General features: G+C 45.1%; 4 protein-coding genes across 7 annotated transcripts; 3 read left to right on the top strand and 1 right to left on the bottom strand.

Annotated features, from left to right (window-relative positions):
* Positions 1–243: 243 nt before the first annotated feature.
* On the bottom strand, positions 244–3,622 carry LOC119220305 (tryptase-like). The gene is made up of 5 exons (XM_037476211.2): positions 3,519–3,622; positions 2,728–2,902; positions 1,438–1,688; positions 1,088–1,212; positions 244–541 (listed from the first exon to the last, which is right to left on the bottom strand). Exons 1-5 carry the CDS (start codon positions 3,568–3,570, stop codon positions 374–376), a joined length of 771 nt encoding a protein of 256 aa, XP_037332108.2. The 5' UTR covers positions 3,571–3,622; the 3' UTR covers positions 244–373.
* A 1,008-nt stretch (positions 3,623–4,630) lies between these two features.
* cln3 (CLN3 lysosomal/endosomal transmembrane protein, battenin) lies at positions 4,631–12,414 on the top strand. Of its 2 annotated transcripts, none has more exons than XM_037476167.2 (15): positions 4,631–4,914; positions 5,006–5,045; positions 5,321–5,417; positions 5,534–5,617; positions 5,994–6,073; positions 6,195–6,280; positions 7,028–7,100; positions 7,933–8,076; positions 8,245–8,384; positions 9,248–9,300; positions 9,378–9,446; positions 9,529–9,584; positions 9,709–9,802; positions 10,571–10,711; positions 10,918–12,414. In XM_037476167.2, exons 1-15 carry the CDS (start codon positions 4,860–4,862, stop codon positions 11,032–11,034), a joined length of 1,329 nt encoding a protein of 442 aa, XP_037332064.1. In that variant the 5' UTR covers positions 4,631–4,859; the 3' UTR covers positions 11,035–12,414. The 2 variants fall into 2 exon arrangements, with proteins under 2 accessions (XP_037332064.1, XP_037332063.1); XM_037476166.2 differs by having other exon boundaries at positions 9,245–9,300.
* A 494-nt stretch (positions 12,415–12,908) lies between these two features.
* Positions 12,909–19,692, top strand: LOC119220293 (serine/threonine-protein phosphatase 4 catalytic subunit B). The gene is made up of 9 exons (XM_037476195.2): positions 12,909–13,151; positions 13,783–14,068; positions 14,417–14,468; positions 14,555–14,605; positions 16,156–16,257; positions 17,222–17,395; positions 17,509–17,635; positions 18,209–18,398; positions 18,751–19,692. The coding sequence occupies exons 2-9, from the start codon at positions 13,959–13,961 to the stop codon at positions 18,878–18,880; spliced, it is 936 nt and encodes a 311-aa protein (XP_037332092.1). The 5' UTR covers positions 12,909–13,151; positions 13,783–13,958; the 3' UTR covers positions 18,881–19,692.
* Positions 19,693–20,454: 762 nt separating this feature from the next.
* aldh3b1 (aldehyde dehydrogenase 3 family, member B1) lies at positions 20,455–26,704 on the top strand. 3 transcript variants are annotated; one of them, XM_037476163.2, is made up of 11 exons: positions 20,455–20,675; positions 20,745–20,892; positions 21,714–21,883; positions 22,000–22,110; positions 22,426–22,546; positions 22,969–23,054; positions 23,827–23,908; positions 24,143–24,535; positions 24,638–24,804; positions 24,902–25,001; positions 25,893–26,704. In XM_037476163.2, exons 3-11 carry the CDS (start codon positions 21,722–21,724, stop codon positions 26,078–26,080), a joined length of 1,410 nt encoding a protein of 469 aa, XP_037332060.1. In that variant the 5' UTR covers positions 20,455–20,675; positions 20,745–20,892; positions 21,714–21,721; the 3' UTR covers positions 26,081–26,704. The 3 variants fall into 3 exon arrangements, with proteins under 3 accessions (XP_037332060.1, XP_037332059.1, XP_037332061.1); XM_037476162.2 differs by lacking the exon at positions 20,745–20,892; XM_037476164.2 differs by lacking the exon at positions 20,455–20,675 and having other exon boundaries at positions 20,890–21,001.
* The last annotated feature ends 163 nt before the right edge of the window (positions 26,705–26,867 follow it).

The following is a 26,867-nucleotide window of genomic DNA, read 5'->3' as shown; positions in this document are numbered from 1 at the left end:
ATCTTTGGAGCAGCTGTCAATCATGGGCATGCAGCACTGATCTAACATATAAGGCTGGGAAATGAGTACGTTAGCAGTCAACGTAAGCTCTTAAGTGGTTGAAAAGGCAACCGATATTTCTCCAAAATACCAAAGATACTCTGAACAAAGTGAGCATGTTTGCTCCTTCGTTCTGTTGGTTTGATGAAATGCAGTTTGAATACATTGTCTTATCAAAAAGAATTCTCCATCGTCACACTAAAATTGATGATTCAAAGCTTTAATGCAAAGAAGAAATCAGAGAGCGTGTAACTGTAATAAAGGGACAACAGGGGCTGAGAGTGCAACTCTTCAAGGGGAGAGGCGTTAAAGATTGAAGCGGCTTCTTGGAGGTTTACAGGGGAGGCTTTGTCTCGATGTACGATTTGATCCAGTCAAAGTACTCGTACACTGGGGTGTAGACGCCGGGTTTGCCTTCGGTATCACATTTGCCGGAAATCATGATGCCCACCTGCACGAAGCTATTGTCTTGCTTACACACCAGCGGGCCGCCATAATCCCCCTTTGGAAACACACACACACACACACACACTGTAAATCTTGGTCTGGATTATTATTATTAACCGCTTGCCATTCAATTGGCTTTACGCCACTCCATAGCAGCCGTGGTTAATGCTATTTGCTAGAATGCATATTTTAAATGTGATCATTATCCATGTCACTGAAGTGTCTGTGGAGTAAAAGCTGCATAGCCAGCACATTGGCTCTGCATATTGTGTAAAATGTAGAATTCAAGTGCTTAGGTGTGTTAAGCGTTTGGAAATTGAACCCATCAACACAGCGATAAAAACACATTGTTTTTAGCTTTAGCACCTCTTTAGGTGAGAGCAACACTACAACCACATACAAATATTTCCGAATGTAAATCTGATCTACAGAAGAATAAGCAGCCAAATGCACTTACAGTATCAAAGTAAAAGCACCGCAGTAACTGATGTGCTGTCACGTATGCATTGTTAGATGGTGAATACTGACTCATCAATGCACATGTGTCATTGTACCATTTACACAATGAATGATGTCAAAGGACTTGATGAGTAAAACTCACATCGCAGGCATAGTCCTTTGCACACAGCTCTTTGGGACCCAGGTCAGGGATCTTCTTCTTGCAATCGGCGTTAGAAATGATGGAAATCTTACGCTGTTGAAGGTTTTGGGGTTTTTCCAGTGGAACTGCGTAGACAAACACATGTAGTGAGAAAAGAGATGGGGATAGTATATGCTCTCAAAGCGACTGAAGACCCGCTTTTACGTTTTCCTGTTTTAAGGAACTGAAGGAACCAAGTTCATCCTGTTGCTTAATGATTGAATACTGTGTTATTTTGCTGTGTAATTGTTCTACATAAAGGCCCGGCAGGCCCTCAGTGTTCTCATCCATTCATCATGTGCAGAACTTACTTCCTTTTTTGGCGTCTCCCCAGCCGATGATCCAACACAGAGAAGTGTCACCCAGTTTGCCTTTGGAGGGCAGAGTCATGAACTCGACCTTGTCATTCATCTTGATCGGATCGCTCGTAATGAACAGAGCCAGGTCGGCCGTGGGGTGGTTTATGGGCTCCCTCCCTATTTCAACCATTTGGTTAAATCCGTTGTCCAGGTCAGTTGAGCCCACAGTAATTGTGATCCTATCCCACTCTGGTTTATGTTTTCTGGCAACACAGACACACACACACACGTGAGGCTCTCCTTCTCTGTTACACACACTGGTATTCTAACTTCATTGCCTGGTTTTACCTCATGTTATTTACGGACTATAACAACGAGCTGAAATTCATTTCAGATTTTTATCAACATTGCTTCAAGCCGTTTTGATTTATTATAATGTATAGATAATATTCTAATACTCTAACAAATCTTTATTTATCAGACAACAGTTTTCTTTTGTTTAATGATAAAAGTTCCTCCTTCACTAAACCATAGTTATACCTCTACTTTTCCATGACAAGTGGAGTCCTTGATTTAAAGCAAGTGAACTTGTCTGTTTGGTATAGACCTCATTTTCATCAACAGTTGCATATGACATGATTCCATACGCTGTATGATATTGTAACTGCTGGAGTGAACAATTTTATGTCGATATAATCCACAAATTCTGTTCACTCCGCTCTGCATCTGCCAAGCTGCCAATTCGTCCCTCAGAGCAAAGCGCTCGGCGAGATCACAACTCTTCGCTGTCCTGGCTCCCAGATGGTGGAACGAGCTCTCTGATGACACCAGGACCGCAGTGAGCCTTCACACCTTCCGCCACAAACTAAAGACACACCTCTTCAGGCTATACTTCAACTAAAATCACTAACAACCTGTAGCACTTAAATCGTACTTAAAATGGCTCTTTTCAATTGCACTTTCTTCTATCATGTTCTGGGTTTGTATCCTGTATGGTTGAAATGCATTTATTGAAAGTGGCCTTGAATAAAAGCGTCAGCTAAATGTAATGTAATAATACGATCATAAAGAAAACACTATTATGTTTATAATGCATTAAGGACCTTGGCATCTTAGAAAGTTGTACTAACTTGTTTGTTATATATGAATATTCAATAAGTTGTTTTAGGTGTCAGTCATGTATGACACTATAAAGTCATGATGTAAATTAGAAGCTTTAATTCCATTTTAATAACAAAATATGCCTAGTCATTGCATTTTGTGCAAAATCGACACACATTCACACACTCTTAGAACACTTACTTTTCCCAGCAGCTCCTAGCACTCATCACCCACCGCTCGGTGAGGATGGTGGCGCCGCAGCCCCACTCGTCGTTTGCTTCATTTAAAACCCTCATGTAGGCCATCCACTTCCAGGCGTGCGGCTCAGCTGTCTTCCCACCCACAATGGAGCTCCTCACCTCGGCTCCAAGGGACCCTAAAAAAACAACAAGGTGATAAATAACGCGATGACCGCATGAGACACTGTTCCACTCATCTAATGTTATCATCAAATTTCACACAACAAAAACAAAATTAAAAGATCTCATTATTATTCATATTCATGTTAATGTTTATCTCCAAAACAGACAAAGCAGCAGTTACATAACCCTTCATACTAGTTGTACGGGGGTTATGTGACAGTGAGAAGTAACTACTTGAGATTGGTGGGAAACCTTGATCGTTACACTTTCAATACGGATGACACAAACAAGATCCAACGCACAATTAGTGAGCTGTATTAATTAGCGGGTTGAAACCAGGTTTGCAGATGATCATGTCATACTGTCTCATATTAGGGAGTATCTGCCCAAGAGTTTGTCTCTTTGTCTCTCTTTTCCAAGTTAAGGAAAGTTAAGGAGATGCATTTACAATTACACATTTGCAATAAAGCCACGTAAAAATGAATTTTCACACAAAGATGTTGAGATGTCACCAAATCAACTTCCAATATACGAAACAGTGAAAAAAATCACACTTTTGAAGCCTCGCCTCCACCTATTGAGTGAAAATAAACCCCGACAGAGCAATAGGGTGGTGTTTTTCTCTCTCACCTCCAGTGTTGTGGAGCAGCACCAGCACAGGAAGAAGTACCCAGAAGGCCATGGCTGCGACGGAGTGAAGCGTTGTCCCTGCAGGCTGCACCTTTTATGAAGCTCTTATCAGGCTAATCAGCCTCTTATCGTTTCCTCTCAGCCCACATGTGGAAAAGTACTTTTACTTGAGTACTGTGAAGTAAGTTACCGAAAGTTTGCCCGGGTATTTTCTACTTCATATTTTTTCCCCCTACACCATTTCAGGAGTAGAGAAACTTTGAACATGAAAAGTTTTATAAATGGATATGGTTGCAAATCAAGATCATCATTTTTTCTCTTAAAATATTATCCACTTTAAACAGAAAAGAAGTCCAGTCTTTTTTGTTTTGTTATTACATATTTTAAAGCCCCTAAAGTATTTTTCAGTGAATAATTGGGACGCTTTGATGCATTAATGATAAAGTAACACAAAAGTATTTCAAGTAAAATTACTATATGTATTGATCATCTGTCCTCACCCTAAAGATAATACAGAAATGTCATGTATATGTATATCATGTATTCATACATCAGACAATTCTCTCAGAATCCTGAATGTTGTTGGGTAACACATCATTTCCACCTTCCCAATTTAACATTCATAAACAGTGTACAAACACTCAATGGCCAAAAATAACGATGGATTATTATAAATATGAGGGCATTTAAAGTTCTCATTATTTTTGTTACATTGATTTTAACTTAGTTATTTTTGAAATTTGAAAACAACGACTACTCCTCACATAAAGCATTGATGATAATGAAAACCTCATAACCTGTATGTGATGAGTTTAGGAGGTAAAGGAATCATTTAACTCTTAATGAATGCTTTATTACCCACTTTAAGAATTTATTTTATACAGATAATTTATTTTATACAGATAATTTATTTTATACAGAAATATATATATATATATATATATATATATATATATATATATATATATATATATGTGTGTGATGTGTAAGAGTTAAATGATTTCTTTAGAAGGGTTTACCTCCTAAATTCCTCACTATACCTACAGATTTTTTTTTACTACATGTGAACGCTAACTAGCATCCTCGTGTGGGAACTGTTTAGGGTTGGTTTTGTTTCACCGGGAATTTATTTTCATGGAACACCGCGTCTCGGTGCGACGTATTAACATTTTGTTTACTCTGAAATGTCCGCTACTTCCAGGCAGTCTCCGCCTGGAGCGTAGCAACCACGGCGGTGAATCGTGCGACGCGCCCGGCGTACCTAAAGTGACCTCAGCCGTTCGCACGGTGCGGACGTTAGCCTGCTAGCGGTGACGCAGCTCGGCCGGTTCCCGCGTGCACATGGAGCGCGCGGACAGCGTCCCCGGAGAGCCCGCTCCCCGGGCCGACGGCATCGGTGGGTCAGCATGTTGTTTCACTCGCGTAACGTGATGTCACGTGACCCACGGTGAGCGCCGCTAACGGCGCTGTTTGTGTGCGGGTTGTAGGTGCCGCTGCCGCACAATGGCGAAACTGGAGTGGATTTTGGTGAGTGTCCCTTTGCTGACGTTCACTCGGTCTGTTGCCCCAGCCGTGGCTGCTGTGAACGTGTGACAGGTGAAGCTGGTGTACCAGCGACACTCGTTGCGTCCACTATCAAGCCAAGTTTAACTTCACTATTATAGAAAGAATATTAAAAGGAGTGTTTTATGTGAAGACATTGTGAATCACTGATGCATTAAGACAGTTTACATCTTTGTCGCATAGAAATCCAGTGGCTTAGTTAGTTAGTAGTGACTGTGTGCTATCTGATCCCCCCCCAGGCTCCTTGGATTGTGCAACAACTTTGCCTATGTGGTAATGCTGAGCGCCGCTCACGACATCCTCAACAAACAAGAATCCAAAACCCCCCCGAATCTTGTGAGAATCACATGTGTCTGTTGCAGCAACCCTTGGGACTGCTATGATATGAGTGAAAACTTCATGATTATAACTTACAATTATTTTCTCTTTACCTTCCTTTCGTACATATATAGACTTCAGCAACGTTGGCTGCGGACTTCCAAGGAGGAAACGGTAGCAACAGCAGCCGCTACGACTGCAACCCCGTCTCCACGGCGGTAAATGAATATGCAGCACACAGCAGGGGGAACAAAGAACTCTGAGCTTCTCACTAGAGACGTGGGCTACAGCCGTCATTCAGCTGACCCTACAGATCCTTTACCTTCCAGTGCAACGTATTTGCTAATGAGAGGTGACGAGACTTAATATTGGATCCACACCTCTCCGGATGACCCAGTACAAAACTCCCCAAAACATCAAATGGATACACAGTAAACGGGTAGTGAAACTAAAGGGACAAACTTGAAATGAAAGTACCATAATGGAAGATATTTGTAGCAGCCAATGCAGCCGAGGGTGTTAGGGTTAGGGTGTTTGACATGATAACGGTCATGCTCTCAGAGAGGCCATTTAGTCTGATGCTTCTCTCCTCAGGCCGTGCTGTTAGCCGACATCCTCCCAACGCTCGCCATCAAGTTGTCAGCTCCCTTTGTGATCCACAAACTGCCTTATGGGTAAGACAATGTCCCTTGTTATCCCCTGGTTGGGGAGATCGTAATGAAGAGTAGAGTGAATAAATACAATCCAATATACCATACAGTGTTGTAATGTACTTTTAAATTCCTGTTTCTCCAGTTTCCGAGTGTTGTTCTGCGCCTTCATGGCTGCAACCAGCTTCCTCCTTGTGTCCTTCTCCTCGGCCGTGTGGATGAGCATTCTGGGTAAAGCTTTTTGAAATTATTATTATTATTAGTATTTTTTTTCATTTGTATTATTTTTGATCTGTTATTGCTGGTAGAACTTACTGATGACGGATTAGATGCAGATTAAAACGTGCTCGCTGTCACTTCCTGCCGTCCTATCTGAACGGCTTCCGCTGCATTTACTGCACAGAGTTCTGATATCGTAGTCTTATCGTGACCTGCGGTTGGACTTGGATTTTTTTTTTAACATACTAAGACTGATCAGTGAGCTGATCCCTACTATGTATGTATGTATGTGGTGGAGCTCAATAGCAACACACACCAACTGGTGCAAAACGTCTGCACGGAACCCCTGTTTTTTAAGCAGTTCTCGCTGAGCTTCAAGACCAGCAAAGAGTCGGTGGCGCCCGGGAGCCCTTTTGTTTCACTTCTCCAACCCGAGAGCAGCAAAAGGCCCTTAAACTGTCATGGTGTAAAATTAGTACAGGAGCCCCTATTCAGCACCCCTTTTGCTCCGACTCTCCTGCAATGTGTGTGCACCAATATCAGTGACTGATATGAAGTGATTGATGTGATTGATCGAGTGTTCAGAGTCTGCAATCAAGTGTGCTGTTCTACTTATATTAACTATGCGTTGTACCAATCAAATGAAAGTGTCAAGTCAGCAACTGTGAGCCACAGGTTCAGCACTCTGGCCTAAAGCTGGTTATTCTTCTCTGGTCTGATGACGGACGAGGCGTTGATCTCAGCCTCTGTGTCTTCCAGGTGTGATCTTTGCGAGCGTCGGCGCCGGCCTGGGCGAGCTGTCCTTCCTCTCTCTCACTGTGTACTTCAGCAGGTAAACGCTTCATCACACAACGCTCCCTCATTGAAGGAGTAGTCATGTTTTAGGCTGTAAACGGTCATTATACGTGACTTTCATTTCATTTCATTCATTTTGCAGGGACAAAGCACAACAATCAACAGTTGTACTGTAGGTGCGCCAGAGTTGCCCTTAGAGGCTAATTTTCATCTGCTGTCCCCGGGCAGATGTTTTTATGGCAGTCTAAAATAAGGCTGCCTTCATTCCATTGTGTCAGTAACAACCAAAGTTGTTTCCGAAACTTTCCGGCAGTGTGTTTTTGAATAAGTGAATTCATTGATATATACCCTCACCGGCCACTTTATTAGGTACACATAGCCAGTAAAAGGTTGGACCACCATTTGCCATACATACTTTCAACAAGGTGTGGGAAACATTCCTCAGAGATTTTGGTCCATATTGACATGATGGCATCACGCAGTTGCCCCAGGTTTGTCGGCTCTCCGGTTCCACCACATCCCAAAGGTGCTCCATTGAGATGTGGTGACTGTGGTGAACATTGCGAACTCTTGTGTAGCAAACCAGTTTGAGAAATGAGCTTTGTGAGACGATGCATTATCCTGCTGGAGGTGGCTATCAGAAGATGTACACTGTGATTACAAAAGGATGGACATGGTCTGCAACAATACTCCCATTTAAACAATGCTCAATTGGTACTAAGGGGCCCAAGCTGGGCCGGGAAAGTATCCCCCACTCACCTGAACCATGACTTGTCATGGGTGTAGATTTGTACATCCCAGGTGGTGATGGGCTGAAGAAGAGTTGTCCTTTAAGGAAAATCTGTTGTCCTCGACTTCGATTTCCACAGGGATGTCCTGGGGGGTTGGGGCTCAGGCACGGGCGGCGCCGGTGTTGGTGGAGCCCTCCTCTACTCGGGCCTCACCCAGGCGGGCCTGTCGCCCCAGGTCACGCTTCTCACCATGCTGGCGGTGCCGGCCGTCATGTTGCTGAGGTGAGTGAGTGAGACAGGAGGACAGTCCCCGTCGTGTATGTTCTGACCCGTGTGTGACGTTGTTTTATTATTGTGTTAAATACAGTGAATTGTGTGGCCGCCTTTAGTTCCTGTGCACCATCATTTTGGCATCGACAATCAATTCAACTCTTTTTACTACACAACCAGCTATTTCTTCCTGCTGGATCTCCCCACTTCACTACCTCAGTGGAGAGGCGCGGAGACTGAGTACAGGGCGGTGGTCTCCGAGGACAGACAGGCGCTGATGGACGGCTCGGAGGAAGAGGAGCAGGAGAAGTCAACCCCAGGTACATGGGCTAAAAACCCCCAAAAGTGCTCTTAATTCACTAGAAAGAATAAGTGGACTTTTAAAAGAAATCCTCAGTGAAATGTGGTGAGAGGTTTTATCTCGGTTTGCTTTGAAAGGACACACTCGAGGGTTTGAGGATCAGATACACGTTGTGTGTTTTTCGCTTTGCGTAGCCGAGAAAACCTCAAACAGATATCATCACTTTCTGATAAGACAGATGGCCATGATTGGGCTCGGTCAGCAGCCTCCTCCCCCCCCCAAACACGCATACACACTGCTTCCATTCTATGACTACCACACTCTAAAAGAGTGTGAAAACATTCTTATGAGCCATAAGTTGGCTGCTGGGGCCACAATATCCCAGCAGCGCCTTCTGCTCAAGCATATCTTTAACGTAGCACAATCCAGATTCAAGCTTTATTCATAACGTTGACATTAGAAGAATTATTATTTATGTCTCGCACACACAGTCAGTGACGCAGCACCCAGTGCTCGGTCCAAAAGGTCAACATTTATTGCTACAAGATAGATATTCACTTCCAAAATCCACTAGATATTTAGATAAAAATACCCCTCAGTCATGTGCCCAACGTTACCGTGTTTCACTGGTCCACTAGGCCACAAACTTCTCTAATCCAGACCGCTCGGTTCCGAGTCTCGTTTGTACCCAGGCGTCCAAACTCTCCGCGCCAACAAAATCAACTGCTTATGCAAACGAGACACGACAGCAGGATTATCTGTAAACTCGGGTCTCATATTCGTGGACTACTTGATTGCCTTCAGAAGAGATCGCTAAAGAAACCAGTGAAAAATTCCATGCGTTGGGTCAACTAAGGTTTAATATTTGTGGTGTTGCAGCAGAGGTGATGACGGCCGGACCGCTGACCTTCACAGAGAAGCTTTGTGTCATCAAAGTAAGTTGAGGTCAAACACCACATTGTATTTGTTGGAGGTCTTTGCTGCTTTCACGCGTCTTGCTTCTTGTGAGCAGGGCCTGCTGTGGTTCGTGTTGCCCCTGGGACTGGTCTACTTCGCAGAGTACTTCATCAACCAGGGCCTGGTAGAGTGCCCTATCCACCTCACTGCACGTTGACACAGATACAGGAAGTGATGTGGTATTGAGCCCGTTTCCTTTTCCCCAGATGGAGCTCCTCTACTTCCCCAAACAGTCCCTGTCCCACGCGGAGCAGTATCGCTGGTCAGTTACCCTCAATAGGAACATACCTGTGGAGGGAGGACTTCAATGTGACTGGGTTAGGGGCTTCGGAGTGGCTGATTGATGGTGTGCATGTGTGTGTGTGTGTGTGTGCGCGTGCACACAGGTACCAGACGCTGTACCAGGTCGGTGTGTTGGTGTCTCGATCGTCCCTCTGCTGTGTGAAGATCAGGAATCTGTGGACTCTCTCTCTGCTTCAGGTCAGAAACAAAGTCCCAAGAGATGTTTCCATGAAACACAAGAGCTCAACAGCCCAAAAATATTTGCAAAATGTTGACTGCATTATTTAGGTTGATGTTTCTTTATTTTCCACATGTGGCAATAACCCTGGTCCAGTTTAAACATTGTTAAAGGCATTCATTTCAAGCTCGTGGACTATTAAGCTTCCATGACGCGTCTTGTTTCAGACTACTGGAGAGAAGAAAATCCCAAATACACATTATGGGGTTTATTTTATTACCTTTTCCAAATTCACCAACAGTTACAATTAGCTAGGCCTCATTTGTTGTTTGCTTTTTAATAAAACGGGCCTGAACAGAATAGTCAAACGGGTTGTGAAATTTAATAAAAGCGTAAAACTTGAACAAATCTTTACAAAAAGGGGTGCATGTTCGCCTCCTCGTTATGAAGCCCCTAAATATCTGGTGCCATACCATCGCAAGTCACATAATAGGTGTGCTTGTAGTTGTCGAATCGTAGTGTCACGTGATCCATCGCATGATCTACCAGAGCTTTGATCGCTCTCTAAATGCAAATATACGGTTTATTTGTTTTAATACTGACTCGAAGGCGGCTTGAAGGAAAGTTCAACAAAAGGTGCCCTCGTCTCGGCCTTAATGGCGCTCTTCTTCTCCCCCACCCCCTTCCCCTACAACCCGATTTGGCAGGAAATGGCCAAATCGCCATTTAACTGACCTACGTGTTGTATCAGAGTTGATCACCATGCTCTCCGTCCCCCCCCCCCGCAGGTGCTGAACGCTGTGCTGCTCCTGTTGGCTGTGCGTTTCCTGTTCCTGCCCAGTGCCTGGGTGGTGTTCGCCATCATCCTCTACGAGGGCCTGCTGGGCGGAGCGGCGTATGTCAACACCTTCTACTTCATCAGCAAGGAGGTCAGGTCCCATGCCGCTGCACCCCACTTACTTCTTTTCATTCAAATTAAAGTCAGCTTTGCTGTTGTCTTCTTGACGAGAGAAAAAATAGAGCAGAGGTTCTTTGAGTGAAAGAGGAAAAAGACCCTGTCAGCGTCCTTCTCCTGTGTGTGTGTGTGTGTGTGTGTGTGTGTGTGCGTTGATGTGTCGTCTTTTCCTCCATGCAGACCGGGGACCGCCACAGGGAGTTTGCCATGGCCGCTGCCAGCGTAGGGGACAGCCTGGGCATTGCCGCGGCCGGACTCGCCGCCTTCCCCGTGCACAGATACTTCTGCTCCCTCTGACCCAGCAGGGCACGCGCGTGCGTTCTATTTAAATGAGGAGGCTCTTGTTCCTGCATACAAATATGACGAGTGGTTTTCAGCGGTAAAAGTGTCCTTAACTGACTCCCGTGTTTGGATTGTGCAGGTTGTTTATGACGTGCATCTCAGAGCAACGAAGTCACCAAAATATGTTTTACAATCTTCCTGAATGATGGATATTTATTTTTTAAATAACAACACATGTATCTTGATCATATAGTTTGAAGAAATACTTCAATATGCTCCTTTTGATTTGATTGTCATATTACTAACCTGGCTTGTTTATTATTTACCTTTTTAATGTGCTTACCACTCGCTACCTTTACACAATAGGACCCAGCGCACTGTGCTACACAGCAACACTTGAGTGACGGAAGGACGCCTTTCACATTTGATCGGTTATTACATTTTGGTGCGGGCTCACAAACAAAGAGTACTCACTGTCGCCACCCTGTGACATTCATGTTTGGCTAAACACAGTTGACGTCAAGGTAACGGTTTTCTCTCCCGACAGAGGAGACTCCGAGGTTAATAGATGAAAATGTTCAGTGCCTTGAATTGGGTTATTGCTGACCTTCGTGTTTTTTATTTAGTTTGGCATCTACTGGAGATAACAAACACTGTTAATGTGGATTAGCATTTTGGATTTTATTAAGTGTAACACTGTGGAAGGCAGGACGACATCTGGAGCAGCATTAATGCTGCGTATTTGAAATGTCAGTCAGCGAGACGGACGATAATATCCGCTCCTCCCTTCCTCCAGCCACACACACAAAGAAATGTGCCTGAATAAAAAGGAGAATAAAATATTAATATATTTACAGGTAGAGATAATACCGTAATCGGTCAGGAATTTTAAAAAAAATGTACACTATATATTTTTTAGTTACGGATGCTGTAACACAATCTGAGTTCTACAAATTGATGTGTCAGCTGTACGTCTTGGATGTGGAATAAGGAGAGAAAACCAGGGGCCAACGTGACGTTGATGGGAGGCTTCCATATTGATGAAGCTAAGTGTTTGGCCACTGTGAGTCCTGAATGTAGAAGTCCTCTCTGATGTTCGTCAGCTGCACTTCCTGCATCATGACTACAACGTAAAACATACATAGGAATGCAGGTTATTTTTTACATCACATAGCAACTGTAGACAAAGTGTTTTACGTCTTTGCCATCCCGTATCATATCAAACATTAAGATGGTTATCTTTTCGGGAGTAGAGGGTCATATTTTACTAATCGACTGATGCATAAACATTCCAGACCTGCTGAGCACTAAGCCTTCATGTTTGGTTCATGAAGTTAATTTATGGGAAGAGAATTTAATTTCCACTGAACACCATTAGCTTGTTACTAACCCCCAGGAGGAGTTATGCTCCCAAAAATTTAGTGTGAAACAATGTTAGTAACTTTGTACTTTGTCCACTTACACAGCCTGTTTTCTCCTGCTGACATTTGACATTGTTTAGCTTTGGTGAAAGTTTAGAAAATGGTTAATAAATAAATTTACAATTGAAATTGAAAAATGTGGTTTTGTCAGTATAAAGTTAACCAAAAGGCAGATTTCAGTGTTTTCATTTTATTTCTCTTCATATGAATTATTTTTATTTGAGGAATTATGTGGCAGATATTTGAAATGCTTATTTTTACTTTGATTTTAGTACTCTGCCATGAATAAGTTCTGTCTCAAGTTTTTATCCACAATAAAAGCTAGAGTCCTCTGAAATAAAATCGCAGGCATTTTCTTCCGTATATGTTATTGATAAATCCATAAATCCAATCTAAGAACATCTTTAACTTACTTCACGGAGAGGCTTCCTGACGTCTTTCATTCATGCTTCATGTAATGGCGCGTTTCCACCGAGCGGCACGGCACGGTACGGTACTGTGAACTGACTCCACGCACTCAACCCTGTCTCCGTGCGGTGCGCGTGCGCCACACCGGAAGTTACATTCATTCGTGCGTTTTCATGAGCACGGCAGGAGTGGACCGGCAAAGACGACAGTGACCGGGAGGGAGAGAAGAGGAGCCGGTGGATCGATTCCCTGGAATGAGCTGCATAGATGTTCGAGTGCCGTTGAGCTACCACCCACGCTAAAGTACGTACGCCTACACTGCTTTCTTCCGATTAGCGGGGGTTGTGTGATCCGTTGTGATATGTGTCGCTAGCGTTAGCTCGCCTGCCATATTAGCCGAGAAGCGCTAGCCAGTGTTGATGCTATCTTGTGCCCCGACAGCCCCAACGTACAACATTTCGGCAACTATGCTAATTTTTTACTGTTTCACTCAATGTGTGCAGTTTCCCTGGCACGAGTTGGTAGATATTAGCTTTAACCATTGGGACACATAGTTGGGTTAGTTATTAAAAGAGCAGTTGTTCGCTGACGTCTTTAGCAGCTATGCAAGCTAGTGTGCTAACGGTTAGCTCGTAACTTAGCTACGCCCATAGGCCTCACATTCCTGGACGAATAACGTCAGTTTCCACCTTCCCATTGTTCTGTCGGATTCATTGTAACGTCCGATGAACTCATAGCGTGATTAACTATTTCCCCGTGGTTACAATAAATTAACCGTGTCGTTTAGTCAGCAACTAAAGTTCAAGTTAACTACTGGTGAGGTTAGCTAACGTTAGCTATACCCGCTCCTCTGCTAAAGTAAACTGAGTTGCGTTGTTCTCTTTATTCGAATTTGCCGTTCAATTGTTTTCACAATTTTGTTACCCCCCTTCAGTTTCTTCGTGTGAACATCCCAACAAGAGGCGTATTAAGGAACCTGCCTATTTCCGACGACGGAGTGTGTTGTGGCTGGGGGACGACAGACAGACACAGAGAGAGCCGGGTTCCTGCGCTGCCCCCCGGCCCCCGACCAGAGGAGTGTGTGACCGTAGTGTGTGAGCAGCTCTCCATATGTGTGTCACAATGGGGGACATCAGTGATCTGGACCGACAGATAGAGCAGCTCAGACGCTGTGAGCTCATCAAAGAAAACGAAGTCAAAGCACTGTGTGCCAAAGCCAGGTACGTGGTTAGCAGTGCCTCCTTGGGGCCCTTTGTCACCTCTTGGATCCTGCGTCCATGCATGACACAACATGCAATACATTAAGCTGTGTCCTTTGCCATACTACATTTAACGTGTATTCAGTATTAACCACATAGTAATCTTGATGGGGGTGGTAAAATGAATGGAAAATGTGATGCCCTTGAGTCGTTCCCCAATATTTACTTTTTTGTTTTCCCCAAAACTTGTATGCTAGTAACTTAAAATCTGCTTGGAATTGTTCGGTAGTATGACATCCAAGTGCTGCTCTGCTCTTGTTTAGCTGAGAAATTACAAAGAGGAAGTTGACATATCTTGTTTACTTTCAGAGAGATTTTGGTGGAAGAAAGCAATGTTCAGAGAGTAGACTCTCCTGTCACAGTAAGTAATACTTTCCATTGGCTTTTTTTTGTGCATAAAAGTTGATCAAATGTCATAACATTTCCTCCTGTTGGATTTTCTTTCAGGTGTGTGGTGATATACATGGTCAGTTCTATGACTTGAAAGAGCTGTTTAGAGTAAGTCTGTTTTTGTTTCGTTTACACACACACCCACACTATTAGGGTATAAATATGACACAAAAACCATTCATACTGGCTTTGAGCTAATGACAATTGCCACCCTCTCCTAGGGCTGGGCGGTGTACCGGTTCAACCGGTGCATAGCCGTAACAATGTTTCAGCAAATTATTCATCGTAGTGACAAGTAGTGGTTGGAGCTGTGTTTGTTCAAATGGAGTCAACAATGTACAACAAAACTCTTAACAGGGTAAAACAACAAACAGTCTGACACAATTTATAACACTAATTGTACATTTCTGAAATTACACCGCCAAACTGCATGCTGGGTACAGCTCTTCGCAAAAAAGACCAGAGATGCACCAACAGAACTTGTGCCCAAGAGAGGAGCTGTGTGCTGTTTGGAGGGTTTTTGGTTTTGGAAAATCCCACTAGATCAGAAAACGAGTTATTGAGAAAGCTTGTCGAGGGCTGTGATAAGAAGCTAAACATGGAGGGACTTAGGACCCAGGGGGATGTGGGTGAAACAACAAGAGACAGAATGGAAGAAAAGCCAAACAAACAGCCAGGATCCTTTTGACCTTCAGCGATATGAGACAAAAATGTGACGGTTTCTTTCATGTTGACTCAGAGTTAATTTGAGTTCCATCTGGCTAACAGTTATGCATGTCTAAGGCTTTTATTGTGAAAGTTAAGGAAAGCGTGTCATTGGTCTGCTCGGCTTGTAGTCAAGGTTGTAATGGTTTGCCATCTTGTTTTGTACTGAGGAGCCTCCGTTATTTTACAATATGGGGTTTATTGTGTAGTGCCAAATGTTAATCTTTGTACGATTCTGGCGGTATCAAGGTATATCACGGTAATTAAACACCCTGTTGGCTATTGCGTCTGCTAGTGGTGCCACCAGAGGCAATACCAGCAGTTGCACCAACTTTGCACTCAATTATTTTCTGATCTGACCCTCCAAACAGCCTCTCTCTGGAACAAGTTGTGTTGGTGCATCTCTGGTCTCTTGTTTCTTCTGCATTGCTCTTTTGACTGTTTTTTTTATATTACAGCAATTGTGTTTCTGATAGTTGTAATAGTAGGCTAGTTGTGGATTATCCCACACAACTGCTCATTGCCCTCGGCAAACAATTCATCTGCCTGTTGAAGAGCGACATGTCATTACGGCTTTGCATCAGTATGACTGTGTGTGAAAAATTCATACCATAAGGAAATTTGAAACCACTATACTGCCCAGCCCTAGTTTCCACATAATGTGATTGTTGGATACTTTTATTTTCAGTGGGAAAGTGTAGAAAAATCCTCAATAATTTATTAAGGCCTTTAGTCGTGACATTTGTAATAAAAAAAAACATGCAAACTGTCAAGTTAGTTTTTTGGTCAAATTGAATGTTTTTCACGGGGTCTGTTTAAAGTAAACTGCTGCACTTGGGGCATAGATAGAAATGTTTTTTCAAAATATGTGTTCATGGACTGTAGGAAAGATTCAAATTGGCATTGATACATTTGCATAAACCCTGTTGATCCTGGTTCCCTTCACATGACAGGTGGGTGGTGACGTCCCAGAGACCAATTACCTCTTCATGGGAGACTTTGTGGACAGAGGCTTCTACAGTGTGGAGACATTCCTGCTTCTGCTGGCTCTCAAGGTACAATCGATGGGATGTTTTTTTCAGAACACTGTTGGATGAACCAAATTAGGGCTGCAACAACGAATCGCTGAAATCGATTAAAATCGATTATTAAAAGCGTTGGCAACAAATTTCATTATCGATTCGTTGTGTCGCGCGACTATTATGTTTGAGTATTAAAAAAAAGTTGAGCGCTCGCGCAGCAGAACAGAGAAGAAAAACCGCCCAGCAGAGCGTTGAAGAAAAATAAATAAAGAACAGCGCTGAGGTAGAGGAAAGACCATCGGAGAGACACGTAATACTGTTCTGAAACATGCGGAGGAAGAGAAACCAATGCGACCTAAATCCTCCCAGGTATGGGGATATTTCACTGGCGCTTTTCTTTGCAGCGCCAGTCTCAGCTTTTTCCGTTCTAATCGCCGCGCTTGACTTCAAGGTGTAACCTTTATTATTGTTCGGTCTAAAACGGCGCGCCCAGTGACGGGTGGTGCAGCAGTATTGTTGTCCGGGTGGAAGTAGAGAGAAAGGTCGGTCCGGGAGATTTTCGGGAGGGGCTTTGAAATTGGGGAGTCTGATTGTAAGATATGCAAAAGCGACATGGCCTGGCACGGGAGCACCACGGCGATGATTCAGCACCGTAAACCGCAACATGTTGGAAAAATCTAATCTAAATATTTTTTGTGCCTAATCTATTTAATTTGGCAGCTGTAAAGTATACATCATGCGATGTGTGTTTTTTGTGTTAGTCCATTTTATTTGCTTACTTAGGGATGTTCAAGGAGCAATCTGTTTGTGCACTTTCTAAATGTTTTGCACTGTCAGTTCTATTTTTCAATAAAGGGTTGGAAATTAATGTTTTTAAATTTTTTATTTTTTTATTGATTAATCGAACAAATAATCGACAGATGACTCGATTATTAAAATCATCGTTAGTTGCAGCTCTAAACCAAATACCCCATGTGCTCATCTTTTGGGTACACAGGTGCGCTACCCGGACAGGATAACCTTGATACGGGGAAACCACGAGTCCCGCCAAATCACCCAGGTCTACGGCTTCTATGACGAGTGCCTCCGCAAGTACGGCTCCGTCACCGTCTGGAGGTACTGCACGGAGATCTTCGATTACCTGTCCCTCTCCGCCATCATCGACGGCAAGGTGAGCAATCCTCTCCTTTTGGTTGGTGTCGTGACTTGGGACTGATCACCATTTTCTGCCATCACACAAGCTCCCTCACACTCCGTTGACGCGCTCGCCTTTTCGTCCCTCAGATCTTCTGCGTGCACGGCGGCTTGTCTCCCTCCATTCAAACACTGGACCAAATCCGGACCATTGACAGGAAACAGGAAGTTCCTCATGACGGCCCCATGTGTGACCTGCTGTGGTCGGATCCTGAAGGTATGCAAGCATCCAGTTGAGCCTTCTCGGTTGCTGAATTAATATCTCTTGTAGAAACAATTTGGCGTGATGAAGGGAAAATATTTCTGGAGGTGACGCCTGATGCCACGCTAGGCCGCGGCTGCGCTTGTCTTTGCAATTGTATGTGATCAGATGCGGCAGATTGACCCATGTGTGTCTGCAGTGCGACATGCGTGGTAAGAGGGTTATACATGGCATTTGATATCAAAGAAGCAGAGCGACGTGAATGTTGTTTGCGTCAAGCTACAATGAATCTACACACCCTCAAAGTGCTAAACTCAGCAGTTCCTCAAATGGCCACAGCATAGGTCTCAGCTGGGTGTCATCCCCAGATTTCCTCCTCTTGGGAGCTTTTTTGGGAGGACGACGTAACACCCACTTTTTAATAAGTGTCCAGATTGTGCCAATCAATGACGGCTGATTGGATCCCAGTGCTCCCATCTCTTAGCATACAGACTTGACAGTTCACGTTTAAATTGTTAACCCGATCATACGACAGAAGTACCGTTTTTAGAAGCCGCCTTTTACCTGTGTTCAATTCTCCCCCCTCAGACACCACTGGCTGGGGGGTCAGCCCCAGAGGCGCCGGCTATTTGTTCGGGAGTGACGTGGTGGCGCAGTTCAACGCCGCCAATGATATCCACATGATCTGTCGAGCGCACCAGCTGGTCATGGAGGGCTATAAGTGGCACTTCAACGAGACGGTACTCACCGTGTGGTCAGCACCCAACTACTGCTACAGGTATGTCGCCGTGGCAACACCCATCATCCTCAGTGTTTGAGCCAGCTAAGGGTCAACACTAACTGGTACGGTGGAGTGCTTAAGTGCCAGTCACAAACACTGCTTCGAAGATGCCTCCTCAGCTGCTCTTTAACTTTCCTCGCATTGATTGCATCTATGTGCCTCTTGGCCCTCCAGCACGGGGTGGGTGCACAGTGGTCTTTTAATTACACATAATGCCTTTTTTTCATGTGTCACATTGAGTGTGGGGTCTAAGAAGTCTAGGTCTACAAGACAACCACGATTTGTGTAATTTGCTAGTTATGCCAGTGTCCTGACCAGTCCTCCGTGTCTCTTTCTCCGGACGAATCAGGTGCGGGAATGTGGCGGCCATCTTGGAGCTGGACGAGCATCTACAGCGGGAGTTCATCATATTCGAGGCGGCCCCACAAGAGACCAGAGGCATCCCCTCCAAGAAACCAGTAGCCGACTACTTCCTGTGAGGTCTCCAAGAGCGGACAGCCTCCATCAGTCCTTTCCAGTACAGTTTCCCACCAGTAGCCCTTCTCCATCATCCTGTCAGACTGAACTCAGAGCAGTTGGACGAAAATAAATACGCCAAACGACCCCCTGTCCCCCTGCGAAGGTTGGGAGAGATGGATTTTTGCAGGGCTGATGGAGCGGTCACCGTGAAGGGGCGAGATGGACACTGGGCCTTATGACTGTTGTTCTCCATCTTGTCCTTTCTCCCCTCAGCTTCCACCTCCTCCCCCCCGCTGTAGATGCTCTTCTCCGACCTGAGCTGCACCACTCAAATTTTTTTGTTTTTTTTCTTCAACATTGATGTTTAGTTTTTAGAAATATCTTGAAAGAGTTTTTTCTCTCTTTTGTTTTTAAATACTGCAGATGTAGGACATTAAAACAATTGTATAATTTGCAGCGGAACCGTTGCTGATTTTTACCGGCGTCTGTACGGCAGTGTGCGCATATGAGAGCGAGATAACAGCTGGTTGGAAACCGGAGAAGGCGTCCCTGAAGGAATTCCTTCCATGCATACATTTTCTTTTGTTTTGTATAATTGTTGCTGCCGCCAGGATTAAATGCTCTTATGTTTCTGTTTAACAGTTACGTTGATCACTATTTAACACATCCAGTGATGCTGCCGCTCAGCGCTGCCTCTACTACCGGAAGTAGGGTGACCGGCCGGCAGGAGTCACTGTATTCTTCACTGTTTTCTCTCTTAATTCCTTTTTAATCTACAAATCGCTGTAGGTCTGTCAATTTTGATATTGTGAAAATAAAGTTTTGTATCAATGCTTGCATTTCTTTTTTTGTGTTTAAATGTTATTTTCATACCAACAATATACTAGTGGTGGAACTCTCGTGCCCCCTTAATCCTACAGGTCAGTAAGATGCGTTCAGCCCTGTTCGGTGAAAACAAGGAAAGGGTAAATTGCGTTATCGTGATGTGCTCACATGTAAACTCCAATAAACACTTTTGTGGTTGAGTGTTAACCAGCCGCCACTCTTTTAGTGCTGATCCGATTACCTTCCGAAAAAGAATTGTATGTTTAAATGTCAACGCGGTCATAGGGAGAGAAACTATTGGCGCATCTTTCATGAAGAGCACAACAACATAGCTGAACATTGCTGGGTCAATCCAAACGGGAATTCTCAGAAACGCTTTTATCTGATCAATTGTCTTTGTGCAATAATTAACGTGGTTATCACGTTTTTAACGTCACATGTCTTGTGGGTAATTATTTTTTCACGGAAAGGGATCGGTCCCTCTGCTCTGGTTGGATGAGCATGTTGGTGTAGGTCGGCTTACCAGTAACCCACTGGAAACAGCCTGCAAACCTGTTTGTTAGTGGAAGGAGGGCCTAATATTGCCATGCTGTACTTGTTCAAACTAGTTTGCAATAAGCACAACAGGTTTTGAATGTGCCAAATGTTTCGAAACACATGAAGAAATTCTGTGAAAGAAACGCACGAGGTATAAAATAAAAGGTATAAATTAAATCAATTTACGCGCTGCAGAGATTTAAGACCGGTAATAAACACACACACACACACACCTGTGTTTCCGCCGCCGGTGAAACCAGGCGGGACGTCACACATGAACGGGCCGCGGCCCTGCCGCTCAACATGTCTGGAGGCCGGTTTTTCTGGATGAGACAAAAGCATTTCCCACCTTCCATTTCCCGGAGACAGCCGGCGGTTAATAAAGAGATACCACCCGGAAACACGCGCTCATTGTCTGCGGTGCGACGTCGGCGCGGGACACGAACTCAACAGGTAACGTTACATTCACGCGTTGGTTGTAACATTGATTTGTTAATAACAAGCTGGTTTGGAATTGTGCAGGACTTTATTATCCGTGACTTTATTAACCGCCCGCACCCACTAGTCTACGAAGAGGTTCGTTATTGAAGTCTCAGTCTGCCGGAGCGGTGTAGCTCAAGTGCAGCCAGCGTCCAATCATCTCCTTCCTGAGACCATCTAATCAATGCAGGTGTGTCCATCAACTTGAGAAGACCACGCCTGACCTTTTGACACGGGGTGTCCTGAAGCTTCTGTCTTATCTCCTGTGTATTGGAAGGGTCCCGACACAGCGACGCCTGGTATTTACAACAGGACCATTGGTCGTAACGTTACTAACGCAGTGGAATCCACCACCACATGGTCCTCTGTGCTGATCCCAGGCCAGTTAGTTCTTTGGGCTAGTTTAACTAAATATGATACTTTTTACAATGTATGTTACTCGTGGCAGTGTTGGGTATCAAATATAACATAGCATTACAGTGATCATAACAGTGTGTATAAGAAGTTGACGTAGTTTTGTGACGTCACCCATTGGTTTGGGGAGTGATGTTTTGGCGTTTGTGGCGTCGCCATCTTGGATTACAGCCGCTGGCCTGCTGTTGTTTTTTGGAAACCAATATTAGCAAGTTATCATATTTGTAGGAGTAAGGAAGCGACGCGGTACACGGCTCACTTAGCGGCCCCAGCAACCTGCCAATAAACCATAATCAACTAAGTGAACACCACGCTGCATTGAAGAATACTTTGAACTAGAGATTGAGACCATAAACTAGTAGACTTTTCTATACACACCGTACCAGAGGAGTCGCCCAGTGATGCTCAAGAGGGAGAGAAAGCAGCTTTTAAGATGCACTTCCGCATCAGCTTCACTCTTTAGACCCGGCGGTTGCCAACAGGCCGCCCTCCACTGATGGATGAACCAAAGCACGACAGAAGAAACACAAACAAACCATTGAGACCCTTCAACGTGAGTTCTCTGAGGGGTAAAAAGGGATTCCTCCCCATGTCCAGGTGACAGGATGGAGAACCAGAACCAGGCGCTGCAGCGGTTGCGGTCGGCGTTCCGATCGGGCATCACCATCCCGGCGCAGTTTCGCTTGTCTCAGCTGAACCAGCTCATGTCCATGATCCAAGAGAACGAGGAGCTGATTTTAAAAGCTCTGCACCAGGACCTTGCCAAGGTGACTGCTTGTTGAGAAATGTGACATTTAAGGCGCACACACACACTTGCAGGGTGTGGGAAGAGCTTATTTGATACCTTTTTTTTTTTACCTGACCTCCCTCTTCTGATTGTTAGCCAAAATTTGAGGCCATCATGTCTGAGGTTGACATCGTGGTCAACGAGCTGCACTTTGCCATCGCTAACTTCACAAGCTGGATGCAGCCCGAGTATGTCAGCAAAAACCTGGTAGGTTGAACAATGCTTTATTAAAGCGTACCTTTTTGTAATGGACAATGTCGACCTGTGTGTGAAAATGTCTCCATTCTAAAAGATCTAAAGACTATTCATTGAGAAAATGTAGTTTTCGGTGACGTCAGCGTGCACCGCCGCACCCTGCGGTTTACGTGGAATCACCGGTGCCCACGTTTTGTATTTATTTTTCAGCTAATGCTGAACGTTTATGGCACTTGCCTTAAAAATGTGGGAGGGTACCGAATCTCTTTCTTCTGTTGGCGACATCACATCTGTGCTTAATGCATTTCTTGTGGTTGTTCACTTCAGGCCACAAAGCTGGATGACTGCTTTGTTCGGAGGGAGCCGCTGGGAGTGGTGCTGATCATTGGGCCCTGGAACTACCCCCTACATCTGCTTCTTCTACCTTTGGTGTCAGCCATTGCTGCAGGTATCGGCATAATTGGTTGTTGGCCACCTTCTGCTAAATTAGGGATAAATTACACCCATATTTAGTTTAACAAGTGTACAGAAACACAATGTTAATGGATGATAATGTTGCTCTAAAAAAATCTTTTACAGTTATGGCTTTCCTGCCAAACTTCATAGTAGTCTTATCAACCCCAAATCTATGGTCATGGTATGTGAACCTGGTACATAGCTCACGTGGAACGTGTCGTTGGAAGCTAACTCCCATGTATCTGATGTCGCCATCACAAAAAAGTCTGAGTGAATGTGGCCCTTTATCAGAAAGGGACAATGCGGGCCCTTCGAGAGCAGTAAACCACCTTTTGCGAGATGTGCAGATGTACCTCGTTTTGGTCGATCTCTGCTATGTTTGCTGACCGGGTGATTACAGCGTCTCCACCTTAGGAAACTGTGCGGTCATCAAGCCGTCAGAGGTCAGCGCCCACACCGACCGTCTGATGGCCGAGCTCATCCCCAAATATTTGTCTCAGGTACAGCGACACTGGCTTGTTTTCTTTGTTGAATCGATGTATTCAGTCAGTGGATTTGGGCTACACCCAGAAACCATTAGGGTCTGTGAGTTTAAAAAATGTACAAATGTATTTATCTAATTCAGCTGTCCTGCTATAATCCATGTTTGTTAGAGTTTAGCCTTTCAAAAACAATGTTTTCACTGTGGTCAGAAGCCTTTTGCTCTCAAGCTTCCTGCCACCGGGGGGGGGGGGTGCCACGCCTTAGATTGAGGTCAGCGGCAGGGATTACATTCGGAAACAATGACTAAATCCTCGGAACGGATAAAAAAACCAGTTGATATTGAACCATTCGGCTCTTTAAGGGAACTACAGGAGTCTTCACATAATGTGCCTGAAGAGTCAGTAGGGTTGCAACCCAGTGCGGCTTTTCACAAAAACAGGCTGAACTGCTTAGTGGAGCAGGAACAAAGTATTTTACTGTCACGCCAAAGGTTTCCCCTTCTGTCAAATGTTCCTGATATTTGGCGAGTGATGTAAGGCTGCTGCCCAAACCTCTTCGGCTCGCACGCCACCCTTCAATCAAACCCCGTCACGGCGATCTACGTGTCCGTTAGCGAGGGTCGCTAATTAGCCTCTTGATTGACTAGAACTGCATTGATCTGGATTCAGAACAGAAATGTCCCACTCTCTGTGCTTCCTGGAGAACACTGGGTGACGCCGTGTCCACGTGTGACCAAAGGCTACACTAATACGAACTGGGTGTATGAATGCGATCCTCTCATTGTGGCAGGAGTGTTACACGGTGGTCCGTGGTGGAGCCGAGGAGACCACCAGCCTTCTGCAGCTTCGCTTTGACCACATCTTCTACACAGGTCAGAGCCTCGGCCGCCGATCACATCGCTGTAGCAAAAAGAACCCTGAAGCGTGTTCATCTATTCTGATCCTTTTGCTAAGTGCACGCTTCATTGCAATGCTGTGCAAATCAATCCAGTCCATCGCTATACGCTTTGAAAATCTAAAGTGGTTCTACCTGGTTTGCTGTAATTTAAAATGAGCAAATAAATCAAAAAAGAAGCCTTTCCACTGTGACCGCTGTCTTCCCAAAGGTTCTCAGGCCGTGGCGCGCATCGTCATGCGGGCCGCCTCGGAGCACTTGACCCCCGTGACCTTGGAGCTGGGCGGCAAGTGTCCGTGCTTCATATACGGGAGGGTGGACATCGCGGCCGCTGCCCGCCGCCTGGTGTGGTCAAAGTATTTCAACGCCGGCCAGAGCTGCGTGGCGCCCGACTACGTGCTGTGCTCGGGCGCCACGCGGGACGCCCTGCTGCCGGCGCTGCGCGAGACCCTGGAGCAGTTCTACGGCAAGGAGCCCCAGAAAAGCCCCGACATGTCCCGCATCGTGTCCCCTCGCCACTGGACTCGGCTGATGGAGCTGCTCAAGAAGTCCTCTGGCAAGGTCGTGGTGGGAGGAGAGAGCGACCAGCAGGACAAGTACTTCGGTGGGTTTACGTTTGTGAATCCCTTTCGGATGTCTCGGTTTCTTTCTCCCGCGGGTCACACGGTGCGATGATGATGATGATGTCGCAAACATCCTCCCCCAGCTCCCACCGTGTTGGTGGACGTGGGCGAGGACGACGCCCTGATGGCGGAGGAGATCTTCGGCCCCATCTTGCCCATCCTCACCGTGGAGTCTCTGGAGGAAGGCATCGACTTGATGAACCGCCAAGAGAAGCCGCTGGCCCTCTACGTCTTCTCCGACGAGGCCTCCGTAAGAGTCCGAGCTCGTAGCCGACCACGCGTCTGCGAGCCTCTGTGTGTCGATAACGACTGATTCTCCGCCCCCCCCCCCCCCCCCCCCCCCGAAGGTGGTGAACACGGTTCTGGAGAGGACCAGCAGTGGAGGATTCTGCTCCAACGACGGGATCATCCACATGTGCCTGCCAACGCTGCCCTTCGGGGGTGTAGGTGGGTAGTGATGCTGGAGAGGTGTGGGGTTTCAGGGAGCTGTTACCAATCTGGTTTTGAAGCTTCATTTACTCATTAACTGAAGATCACCTGATTAATCCCTAAGAAACAAAAGCACCCAGCCGGTAGGGCCAACCTGGCAATCGGCTTCATGTTCCCAAAACTGGAAAAATGGTCATTTTTTGCCACCTTAAATTAGTAAGGGAGGAACTGTGTAGGCGTACATTAGAATAAAAAAAAAGGAAATTTAACAACAAAAGAATGGATTCTTTGAATAGTAAAAAAGTAGCTAACTACTAATTTTGTTCTTTTTTGAACTATGCCAGAAAGTACAAATAATATGTTTGGCATTTTAAAAGATAATCGTGTATGTGAGGAAAGTCACATTTTCCGTGGTGTCCTTAAGTTTTCTGAAACTGATCCGTGGATTAATGTAAAGACCCGATGGCATTGAACCAGCAACTCCTACTTTCTATCACACATTCTCCCCACTGACCAGCAGTAGTGACTGCTCTAGCTCCAAGTCTCCTTCATCACAACACAATGTTCATGCAGAACAACTACAGTCCACAAGCGCCATGATGCACTTCTTTTATAGTCTATGTATATAACTCGTATGCTAATTTGACTTGTTAATAAAGTGACATAATGGCCCGACGCAAAGTGGTAATTCCAGCTATACCACAGGGCCACGGTGTCTGCCTCTGCAGACTGGGATGGATTAACTGGTATGCGAGGCAGACCTCTCACACACACACACACACACACTGACGCAGAGGTTTTGGATTGAACGGTCCTTCGTAGCCCGATTGGTAGTCTAAAAGCGGGCTCTGCCCCTCTGTCGTCCAGTTGAAATGTGACACGCCTCGTTGTCCGGCCCCCTCCTCTCAGGGACCAGCGGCTTCGGCAGCTACCACGGCCGCTGGGGCTTCGAGACGTTCAGCCACCGGCGGGCCGTCATGCTGCGCGGCTGGGCGTTGGAGAGGCTCAACGGCCTGCGCTACCCCCCCTACCAGGAGAACAAGCTGAGCTGGCTGCGCTGGACCACCTCGGCCAAGAGCAGCTGCTCGCTCATGTGATGCCGTGCGTATGGATGGATGTTCAAACACGATTAAGCACACCTTTTTTCAGTTATTGTAAAAGACATATTTTGTATCTAGAGTGCTTTTAAGAATGTGTCCTATTCTGTCCCACCTCCAGCACTTCTTTGTCCGCAGTGTTTTATGAATTGTGGTTAATATAAATGACTTTACCGATAAGGCCATTGCCTCTTTGTTCACAATAACCTCACTTCATTCATGTCATTATTTTTGTGTTGCTGTTTTGATTCATTCATTTAATTTTCTCTTGTTGGCTTCAGCGACGCAGCAGGGTTCTTGTCTGTGGTACAAGTGTCTTTTCCATCAACTACTGTAAATACTCTAATCTATTGTCACATCTGTGTCAGCCGCTGTTCTTCACACAATAAATGTTGACATTTTTTTCACACGCCGCTACAGGAAAAGCATCTTTAATGCGGGGCTTCAAGTCACAACCACTATGTACAAAAGTCATGCCCAAGTTAAACATTTTACAGGGAAAGCACTGATGGTTTAAAAAAAAGGGGTTTTGCTATTGATCATATGTCAACATTGAAGCACTCCTGGGTCCTTTGCCTGGAAGCTGATCGCTTTGAGGATTGAAAATAAAGTCAAATAACACAACCTGAGGATATTTTTATTTCATTTTGGGCTGGTGAATAAGAGGTGCAGCATAATAGATGTTTGTTTGACTCCATAATACCAAAATCTAACAGGAGCCTGCTGGCTGCTGTGCTTGGGGAGGCCGTGCGATGATAGAGCTCCAGTTAAGTGGCTCTTAATACGT

The sequence above is a fragment of the Pungitius pungitius genome, chromosome 12, assembly GCF_949316345.1.
Source record: "Pungitius pungitius chromosome 12, fPunPun2.1, whole genome shotgun sequence".
Classification (NCBI taxonomy): domain Eukaryota; kingdom Metazoa; phylum Chordata; class Actinopteri; order Perciformes; family Gasterosteidae; genus Pungitius; species Pungitius pungitius.
Note: the sequence above shows the minus strand (reverse complement) of the source record. Positions and strands in the feature narration are given on the sequence as shown.